This window comes from Pecten maximus, chromosome 16 (assembly GCF_902652985.1).
Source record: "Pecten maximus chromosome 16, xPecMax1.1, whole genome shotgun sequence".
Taxonomy (NCBI): Eukaryota; Metazoa; Mollusca; class Bivalvia; order Pectinida; family Pectinidae; genus Pecten; species Pecten maximus.
The window spans coordinates 19,497,578-19,509,227 of record NC_047030.1 but is presented as its reverse complement, the minus strand read 5'-3'; the positions used below and the strand labels follow the sequence as shown (position 1 = coordinate 19,509,227).

The 11,650-nt window shown below is 35.3% G+C and overlaps 1 protein-coding gene across 1 annotated transcript; it reads right to left on the bottom strand.

Annotated features, from left to right (window-relative positions):
• Positions 1-5,500: 5,500 nt before the first annotated feature.
• On the bottom strand, positions 5,501-10,644 carry LOC117344849 (co-chaperone protein p23-1-like). Its single transcript, XM_033907696.1, has 2 exons — positions 10,331-10,644; positions 5,501-6,101 (listed from the first exon to the last, which is right to left on the bottom strand). The coding sequence occupies exons 1-2, from the start codon at positions 10,380-10,382 to the stop codon at positions 5,725-5,727; spliced, it is 429 nt and encodes a 142-aa protein (XP_033763587.1). The 5' UTR covers positions 10,383-10,644; the 3' UTR covers positions 5,501-5,724.
• Positions 10,645-11,650: the final 1,006 nt, after the last annotated feature.

Here is an 11,650-nt window from a genome sequence, read left to right as displayed (position 1 = left end):
ATGACTATCTATTTTGACTGATTGAGAGTTTCCTTACAACATGATTATCTGTTTGGACTGATTTAGTGTTTCCCCTTACAACATGACGGTCTCTTGTGAATGATTTGGTGTTTCCTTACATCCTACCTTATTTCCACACATGTCTTAGCATTTCGGAAGAGTTTCAGCGGGATGCTAGGAGATTTTGATTAATCTTTAGGGTATATTTGTGTCTACAGATTATTTCACGTTTCAAATTGCTGTCCTCGTGCCTATTGTCAGTGACTGTTAAGATGATATTTACCGAGATCAGCAATATATGTAACACCAACTCTGAATACCTTTACGGGTATTAAGGAAACGGACAGATTGGAATGTACCAGGGAAGAAAATTGTGCCGACAAGATGATTAAATCTTAAGTATCTCACTACGTTCAAACCGCTCTTGACTTATTCTGTTTCTTTTACTTTCTAAAAATGTTTCTGTATTGTCCTATGTTTATTGAATAACAGAGCTATTACACCTCTTACATCTAGAGTTTGGCATCTCTTTTGGCCCATATTAAGTGTTTGGTCGCCTTCTATCAATGTACGCGTTGAGCTCTAGGCATCACTAAGAGTAAGAAGAGGCGGTATAATGAAGTTTCATTCCTTTTTGGCTCTAATCGAACTCCAAACTGGCATTAGAAGGTGTTGATATATATTGTGAATTTTGTACAATCTTTACTCCTTGATAAATACATTTTAAGTCCCGTTATTTTTATGTAAAATTTGACCTAAATCCTTCTCCCGAGTGATGTCACCAGAATATTAGTCTGCAATACCATTGCATATTGAACTGTATGTCAGTTCTATGTATCAAGCCACAATAGGAATTACTTCAGAGTTATTTAGCTATCTACAGCTGGTACCATATCTGTATCCTCGCTCAATACAAAGTCAAACACTTTTATATGAAACCTTGGGCGTTTTATTATACCTCATTGTTATCAGACATTCGTATTCAAGCTGCAGTATTATCCATCAGATGTCTGTATATACACAGATTGCGATGGTTTGCGTTTGTTTGATAAGTGAATTCATATTGAAAGCAACAGCTTCAGGATGTTTACTTTTCTAAAATGTAACTGTTTTTATGAAGGAAAAATATATCAAAGACTGATGATATAAACATTACTTTGAAATATAATAATGAAAATTATTTTACAGATTAATAGGGATATTGCACCTCCCAATTGAGATTTCAAATTTGTATGGATCTATTTTGAACTTCTCTCGCCGCTTTTGGGTACTGCAGGTCATAATATCACTGGTGAGTCCTAGATTAAAAAAACACACAAAAAACAATGAAATAATGTTCCTAACATCACTGACCAGTCTTAGAAGGACTAAACAGCTGTATGATGTCCCTGGTGTTAGTGACGAGTACTAGAAGGACTAAACAGCTGTTTGATGTCCCTTGCATCAGTGACGGGGCCTAAACGGACGAACTAGCTTTACAGCGTCCCTAACATCACTGATGGGCCAAAGAAGGACAAAACAGCACTACCATGTCCTTAACATCACTGACGAGTCAAGCATCCTAGGTCAAACAAGCTGTATGATGTCTCAAGCATCACTGACGAGTCCTAAAAGGACAAAAAAGGATGTATGACGGCGTTTACTTCATGTAAAGCTTTTAATATATTGTGTGTTTTCTGTATAATTCTTCGAACTATATCTTTAAAAGTGCCATGTCTGTTGAAAATTTACAATGATAATTTACCATGGAGTATTCAACCATCTGTACATAAACCAAAATATTATTGTTTGATATAGTGCAGAACATATTCTAAAAGAGAGTTTCATGGGGGGAAAATAGATACAAAAAATGTAGAACAATGACCCGCATACAGGTGATGCTGCTGATTAAAGGTATTGAAATTCGAAGGAAAAACTATAGGGATATAAAGGTGGCTAAAAAATTGGAACTTTTGATAGACTATAACGTAAACTTATCTTTATTTTAATTAATATAGATTACCCATTCAACTTCGACTAAATTTTCCAGCTAATCTATCAACATTTGTTAATGTTAACTTACTTACAAATTATATCAATTGATATTACATGTAATCCATCTTGTCGACCCGGATAGACTCGTTCAATAAGTCTTCTGTATATTCCGAACTGGTGTCGTTATTCGTTGGATGCGGAGTACTATACCACCGTAATAGTGATAGATTGTAAACATTTGTTCACCTGAAGGCCACCTAGTGTTGTATTGATGTAGCCACAGCACAGAGAGGCTCCATTAGCAACTCATAGTGTAATTGTCCGGCAGAGGCTTGACATCAGTGTTTAATAGACTTAATTGTTGTGGTACAAATTGGTGCTGGAGTCAGGTGAGTTATACATTACAATATCCACTCTTTATTTAATACAGTATATGGTAGCACGGGGCCACGCTGAGCGGTAATTGACAAGTACATATATCACCCGGGGAAGATACTAGCTGCTTCATAACGACTCGGCTAGGATTTGTTTCTTTTTCTCGATCGGTACAGCGTCAGACTGATAATCCAGGGGTCCCTGGCTCGATCCCTGACAGAGGCATTGAGATATTTGTAAATCATAATGACATCTGTTACACACCGACAATTAGTCCGTGATTACCAAGTTTACGCACTAGTTCTGTGTTTGAACCATAAACACATCTGCCATTTTTCAACCCTTGTAAACGGAAAATTTATGCCAAAAAATAGGCGTTGTTTTTACACATGACATTAACGTTTGCACACACCTGTTACATATATGTCATCTTTGTCGCATTCGACACATCGCTCACCGAGGTGTGAACACGGATACGGCTGTGGCCTCTATTGAGTCATAACTTAGTCCATTTTGTTTTTAATCTTTGTTATCACCAACCAAAGGCTCTTTACAACACAAAACAAAAGTATATGCTATAGGTTTATTTATAGTTTGTGTTAGCGCACTAATAATAGGACAAAAGGACAGTGTACTGGTGATTTCTTTTTCTTTTTTTTACCTGGGGGGGGGGGGGGGGGGGGGGGCATACAGTCTTGAGATAGCACGCTACACGATGTGCGACGTGCGCACGATGTCTTAACGATAGAAAACTATGCGATTGTGCAGGCACGACGGCCGATCGGAACGAAGTGAGTGCGATAGCTATCATGGTTGTTATAACTTTAGGAACTTATTAAGAAGAATGTTTCAATATCGGAACGATTTTGATAGCAAACAAATGATAAATACGTAAAATCTATTATATCCTACATGGAATTAAACAAACCTATCTATTCTTTTTTTTTTTTTTTTTTAATTAATTTTACAAAACCAAATTAGATATTGTCATTGTGTTCAACTAGATAGCAGCGGCTTGTGCTCAAACATGTCTTCCGTCCGTGACGTCATGTTTATCACTTGACATCGAGGCATGAAATGTCGAGTGTCACAAAGAGAAGCAGTGCCGCGTAGCCCCATAAACATATACGCTTCAAGTGTATATATAATGTAAGAACACACGAAAAAAATATACATTTATAATGCATTCCCTTTTATGTTGATAATTCTGCGTTCATTCTCTGTCTCGCGATTAGTTGTAAACATGCGTAGATGGATGCTGTGTCAAGGATTATAGTCTATTTCAAGTAAATTTACCTGTTTCCACCATCAAAAGGAAGAAACTAAGTACAATTGGTTTGAATTAGTCTACAAGGCAAATGCATTTCTTTGTCTCCAAAGCGATATATTAGACTTACCGACGTTGAATATGACTGTGGCAGTATGCGAGTTTTTGTAGTTGTTTGTCATGTATTTTTTATGTTCATATTAATCAATAATTAATATATTGTTTAAATGTTTTTCTGGTGCACCGATATAACTACCGTGGACATGAAGGGGATGTACCTTCCCTGTCTGTGTGTTACCTGTATTTGTCAGTTTGTATACTGGTGATGGGTTCTGTCCCCTGACCGATACATACCAGTGTCTTTAAAAATGATAGTTTCTACTCCTGCTTAGCGCTTTAATTTCATAAGAACACGTATTCGGATTTGATACACAATTTAGATTATGATTTATATATATATAAACATCCTTGATATCACACATTCCATATAGTTGTCATTTCGAAATATTGATCGACCGATCTTACGAAACCGAACAGCTTTACGATTCAATCACACATTGCACATATGTGCGGACGATGTACGCACCATGTTTTTTGTTGTTGAGCGACCCAATAACTATACATAAATATCTAGCGGAAAAGTATGCTAGGCAATTACAAGGAAGTAAATTTTATTATATTTCCGTTTATTATTTATATTGGAATATGAAAAACGCGCCAATCGAACGCACACCACGCTATTCGGAACATTTCTAGACTTATAATCTTGGAAAGAGCGGCCAAACATTGTGAGGACATGTTTGCTGTGTTAGATGCATTGAACGGGGCAAGTCAGACACTGCTTGACGACACAAAAAACAACTACTGCCCTTTTCTCTGTTTTTCTCCACAGAAGAAAATAATATACAAATCAAATTAATATCCAAATTGTTAAACTTATTCGTTTTATTATTATATTATACTGCAAACGTGATTATTTTTGCAGGGGGTTAATTTCGCGATTTCAATATGTAAACTATACGCGTGGGGGTAATTTTCGCGACCGATCCACTTTCGCTTGTAGTTCAATATTACGCAAATTGATAACAAAATAAAACGCATGGGGGAATTTTCGTGAACAAAAGCAGGTAACTTCCCCCCTCGCGAAAATTTCAACGTTTACAGTAGCCAAAAATATGCAAGTAGTTAATTGATAAAAGTGTTATTAATCATCATCGGCCTGCGACCTCTGACCCATATGACATACATTGGCCGGATTACAGGGCCAATATTATTGGCTGAATAATAACCATATATTATTGGCTGATTAATAACCATATATTATTGGCTGATTAATAACCCTGTATTATTGGCTGATTAATAACCCTATATTATTGGCTGTGTAATAACCTTATATTATTGGCTGATTAATAACCCTATATAATTGGCTGATTAATAACTCTATATAATTGGCTGATTAATAACCCTATATTATTGGCTGATTAATAACCCTATATTATTGGCTGATTAATAACCCTATATTATTGGCTGATTAATAACCCTATATTGTTGCGATGCGTTGTTAGAGCCCTATTTTCATCTAACCTTCTAGTTTGTTGTGTCAAGGTATGGTGTAGCTGTGGTACATTTCCGTCAGTAAATGTGTGCGATTTAAGAAATCAATATGTCATCTCCAGACTCTCAGATGTGTAATCTCATTACCTATAATGCAAAAACAATTCGTCTGGAATTTTCCTGATTGAAAGATTTTTTTTAGTTTTTTGATAATTACGCCACACAAACATGAATGGCCTTATCCCAACACGTTTCGGCGAGCTACATATGCCTTTGTCAATGAGAGGGTTATCAACATAATTACTATAAATGAATGAGAAGACAAACAGCTTTCTTATAATATTCGTTTAATGTAAACTTTTAATTTCTGTAGTAACAGAGAAAACAATGATCACAAACACCGCATTCCCTGTCAGTATTGAACACACTGTCACTGTTTCCGCATGCTATTTTTAAACGGAAGTGACAATGTACCGATGTATTCTCGACATATGGTTATACACCCATATATCACGCTCTTTCTATTATAGTCCAATAAATATCCTTTAATCCATTTATCTCGCTCCACCCATACCACCACCCATACCACCCATACCGCCCATACCTCCCATCATATTGGCCATGCCACCCATGCCACCCATCATACTGGCGAGTCCTCCCATTCCGGGCATCATCATTGACATCATAGGGTTCATGGCGGCCATGCCCCCTGCCATTCCTCCGCTTGACTCCATCATATCAAACATTGCAGCTTGCATCATCATATTAGCTAATGGATTCCCACTGCTTCCGCTGTTGGAACTGGAACTTGTACTTCTCCTTCCGGAACTAGATGAACTTTGACCTCGGTTGTTGTTTTGGTTGAGCATGCTCATTACAAACATTGGATTGTCCATTAGCTGTTGCATTGCTTGCATCATTTGCGAATTAACTGAAACAGTTATATAGTCATCATTAAAGCAAACGTGTGTTATAATGGGATCATTTCATTGGATAATATCATAAAAATAATTTATAAAATGACAACCCGATATTTTGTCTTAATATAGTTATATCACAAAATGACAATACACTATTCCTCATTAATAATTTACGCTGAGTATATTGACAAACATAGATGCTTTCCAATTTAAAACGATGATCATGACATCTCAATTGTATGATTGCATTTCTATGCACAATTTGTTGATATCTAGAGTTAGGTGTCCTGTTGAAGCCGAAGCAAGATTGAAATCCACATGTTGTTTTCTCGTTATCTCTATAGAGTGCACAGGTTTTTATACCTCTAAATCTTCTACACAATGGTAAACTATGCTTGAATATGCCGATATCGTAATTTGTGCTAAGCTACATATTCAACATCTCCGTTACCAATTACTTGTATCGGCCCTCTCCCGCTGGTTAATCCACACACGCACAAACATGTTCTTTTTAAAATTAAGATTTAGATGAGGCAATTTCTCAAATGAGACTTTCGTTATTGCCAAATAGTTCCGTACAAGTGCATACGAACTTCATTTTGTCAACAAGCTCGATGCTGCAAAATATATTTTATAGCTAGAGGTAGCATGATCATTGGCTTATCAAAGAAGCAAAAAAAAATTTAAAAAGAAATGAAAACAAGAAGAAAACATTTGTGACAAATATAAGGAAAGAATACTGATATACAAATAAAGTCGTAATTCTAACTCAAAATCAGTTAAACGTATTCAAATTAAGAACAAGTAACTGTTCTATATGGAAACCCAGAGAAAGGTACACGATGAATATGACCAAGCGGTAAGCATATTCTGTTTCATTGAAGACATCCGTCATGCAAATCTAGGTCCATTTGAAGTATTGGCACGACTTTGTAGGATTACACTATGTTCGGTGATTTTCTATTTCAAATCTGCAATGCGTGGTTTATATAATGACCTGTTACTAAAGTGTGTGTTGAATAAGTGCTGAGTTTATACATGTATATTCAATTATGACTAACTGGTGTAATTTTCATACGCAGTCATTTTTTATGATGGGTAGCCGGTGGAAAGAGTGCATTGTTTTAGTAAGTGCCTTTTCATTTGCACACATATCAAAAAAAGTGTATCACGATTTTCGTAATGTATGTTATTGTCATCTGGCAGCGAAGTGTAAACAAACACATTTTATGGATAACCAGACAGTCCACGCCGCGTGATATCCACGCTGGTTTGTATGATAACCTCGAAACATTGACACCAGGCCTTCGTGTTTTATTGCAATTTCTGTCAAAAAGTCATCAAATCCTCACGAACGTGTAGGTAGGCGTGATATATCTGAGGCCAACTCGTAACATTCTCCATTGACCGAGGTACACATCCCATGGTCATTTAATATCCAGGTTCTAGCTATTCATATCTTAAAGCTGACAAAAATAACACGCGTATATATAGATGTTGAATAGGTGCATCTCTGTATGTTAAACTATGCCTTTGTGCATTGCTTTTAGGAGAGGTAAGCCAAGGTAGTTTATCACGGAACAAACGTCCCGTCAAAGTCAGAGCACAGAATAATAGCACCGTTAAAGATTTTAGCTGTAGTACCATTGCTGCACTAGACGGTTAATAATCTCTGGTATCACTCAACTTTGGGCAGAAGGATAAAAGCTAAATGACACCCATCTTGGCCCAACTTTAAACTTAATGTCAAAATGCAATACTACAGCCTGTAATCTAGGGTAGTTGTGAACAACAATGCCTTAAGTTTTGAAGATATTTATGAAGTTTCATTTCTTCATGTCGGGGTATCAGTACCGCCGTCCATTTTGTTTGTAACCTTGAAACACCGGTACCATTTGAGATTTTAATTTAGCTGCTCTCATAATGTTTTTCTCTTCCCTTTACCTATTTTTTATTTTGTATATTGTTTTTTGTTTGCTTGCTTGTTTGTTTTTTTGTTTGTTTTTGTTTTGTTTTTTCGTTCTGTTTTGTTTTTGTGATTGTAGCTGTTTGCTTTACCATTGAAATGAAAGTAACATTTTCTCTCCTCTACTCCTCTACTCATCTTCAAGGTCAATTTCGAAAGGGCGGCAGGAGGGAGTTACTTATAACGTTGTTGGGAAGTGCGTAATTATACCGCAAGAATAAATCAAGTAAAGAGTAAGGAGTCAAGATTGTTACAGCTTATACTTATGCTGTAGGTAATCACTGTAGAAGGTAGTGCCATTAACACTGACCATATCTGTGGATAGTTGTGTATCCCTAATGTGGCTGTACAGTAAAACGTATGCAATGTAGGACTTAAAATGAGGCTGACGTCAAATTTATGCATGCGTTTGTATATCTCTTATGTGAGATATTGGCAACTATTCTTAAGATATGATATTTATATTATCTATACATGAATATAGAGTCTAGTTTTGATAAATTTTAAAATCAATTTATTTAAATATATATATTATTGATTATAATTGACTCATTATGTAGTTTCCGCTATTGTGTAATTGCTCAAAATAAAACAATTGCAAAAGGTTCCTACTGTAAAACGCATTCATTTGTATATAGAGACCATCAATCTTTTTTCCAATTATCACGCAAAAACATTTCCACTTCAAAACAGCGATTGTTAAAACCGCGCAAATATCAATCGTTCATAGTTTTTACAGTATACATAACAAAGTGTAAACATTACCGTAGATATCTCAGGTATTCGCAGTTCGGAGGGAAAACGGTTTTATAGAACACTGATAAAGTAACTACTGAATAAAAAATGTGTGTGATTTAGATACGTGTAATTGATTTTAGGTAGAATGAAAATTCCATAGTAAACAGTAACACCAGATTATACTAGACATTTCAATGAAATTGTTATTAAGTTTACTACTTCTGATCTCGTTTATATAACACCGCTTGAGTCAGCTTTTCTAGACACGATGCCTGTATAGTCTATTCTGGCTCACCGTAATCATATTAAAGTGTTATTTAAATTCAAGATATTTCTCTGACGTTTCACTCATTCAAAATTATAGTCATAATGAAAACTACAAAAAAAAAAAAAAAAAAAAAACGGGACTTACACCAAGTACCTATGTTTTGCGTTATCTTTGATTCCATTTATCCAGTCATAACCGAGAAAACGATCTCTGTTCCGGCATCATTCAAAATGAATGTCTTAAAACGTCTTCATATAATCCGATATTATATCAACGTGTGTTATCATTCTAGCTGCCAAACACTCGAATAATACTCCCTTTATCACACTCTGCCATCTGATACAAAATAGAATCATAACTTGTAAAATTCCTCTAATGATATTTCTATAACTATTAGATCATCTGCACCCTCTCTTTATATGTTAAATGGTTATGTGATAGGACTTCTAAATGAGTTCTGTGAAAAGGATGCTGATAATAACCTGTTGGTAGATAGGCCCCTACTTAAAGCTAACAACGGTATCGACGAAGATCTAATAAGTAACCGGTAATGTTCAAATATTAAGAATGTTTTGATTGGTACTTTAATTTTAACGAATTATTGGTTGAAGAAGGATTTGGATCGGTGTATGAATTCGAAATACTTTTTTTATATTCTGCTGTAGTTTATTTCGACAATGGAATCATTTTAATGAACCGCTTCCTTGCCTCCTCTTTCTTTGCGAGAAAATTGTCATTATGTTAATGATTTAACGGTTCCGATCAGGCTTATTTGAGTAGAGATACATTGCTAATGTTTACACTGTGTGGATATTTAACGTTTAAATTAAAGTTTTTATATGGAGAATGTTTTCATAACATGATATGAAAATATTAATATCCTATTAACACAATATGGACATATTGGTCGTATTCACCTTATATGGACATATCAATATCATATTTACCGTCTATGGATATTTTCAAATCGTATTAACCTTATACAGATTTAATAACATCTTGATAAGAATATATGGTCCTTTGGACATCTTAACTCTATATGGACACCAAAGCATGCCCTTAACCTTATATAGCCATTATGATATCGTATTAACCTTATATGGACATCTTCATACCATGTTCACCATGTATGGATATGATAATGTATGGGTTACCTTATTTGGAGAATTGAACATCTTGATATATAATAACCGTGTATTGATATAATATTCATTTTAGTCTTTCTGATATATATCTTTATCAGATGATATAGATGATAAAATAGATACCTGTATGAATGGCCAGTCCAAGAACCAGGACAGCAATAGTCGTTTTCATCATTCTGCAGAATATGTTAGTCCGTTTCAGGAGAGTGTCCGTCAGGGGATATCACAATGTCCGGAGAGGTAGAATGTCCAGGTACGAGATGGTCAGCTGGAATACATACAAACATTTTATAGTCGTTTACTGCTCAAGAAGGTCATTTTTCACCAATACAAAGGCACCGAGTGCTATATATTTTGACACCCCATGACAGAACGGACTGATTATTGCCCACTTTGTCCTGACGCCTTGTCCGTTGTGCTCCAATATACATATGTACATACCTGTCCAATACATAAACCTGCTATTAAACAACCTGCCAAAGTATTATTGTAGCTCATCACTGATATGTTGCATCTGGTGTTATGTTAGAAAAAGGTTGCTTCCTAGAATAATAATAATAATACAATTTTTCAAGCAAACAAGCAATCAAACAAACAAACAACCAAACCACAACAAGCGTTACGCAATAATTTTGAATATCACAAGCATTGCAAAACTATAATTGCCTGTCTTAAAAATAAATTTGGCGTTTGTCCTGTATATTTTCCTGCATTTCAGTTATATATAGCCAAATGTGGATTGTTTAAGCGGTAGTACTGTCATTTGCACTATTAACCAGTAATATATATGCTAATCATATTAAATCATTTTTGCCATTAAGGTCGGAATAGATTTAGTCTGCTATGCAACTGATTTCTAGTCATATGTAAATGGATAACATCTAATTCTGTCGATTAATATTCACGTTTTTTACCCAGGGTTAATTACGTCAAACTGTTTACAAAGTCAGTATTAAAATGTTAGCTTAAAAAATGCTGCGTCAATGTACATATTAATACATATAATAATCACACGGGCCTGTAGTGTTATGTGGTCACTGCTGTGGTGGTCGTATGTTAAATAGACGTACAAGGACATCTGCCATACACCTGTACGAATCGTGTGGTAGGAGAATCGGACCTTTTGAACCTGTACAAGTTATTTTTGAAACCTTCCTGTTGTATCCAGTGCCATGTTATATATTCCCATATTCATCCTCATTAATTTTTAGCATATTGGTAAATTGATAATTGAACAACACATGGAAGTATAAAGATTCTTCGTTTAACGTACACAAAATGCCAACAGCGATATACCTGGAGTTACTACCTGTCGCAGGAAAACGTATCTATAGTCTGTCGGTTTTGTTGACTTTCGATATCCTTCGAAAGCAAAGAGTTTTTACTGTTAAAACCAAAAAGAATAGACAAATTATGTGTTGAATAGGCATAGCTTCTACTGAA

Bases quoted from the DNA above. Each gene is read 5' to 3' on its own strand.
- LOC117344849 (XM_033907696.1), bottom strand. From the start codon at position 10,382: ATGATGAAAACGACTATTGCTGTCCTGGTTCTTGGACTGGCCATTCAT. The intron at 6,102-10,330 runs GTATCTATTTTA...TAACTGTTTCAG, and splicing joins TGGACTGGCCATTCATACAG to TTAATTCGCAAATGATGCAA.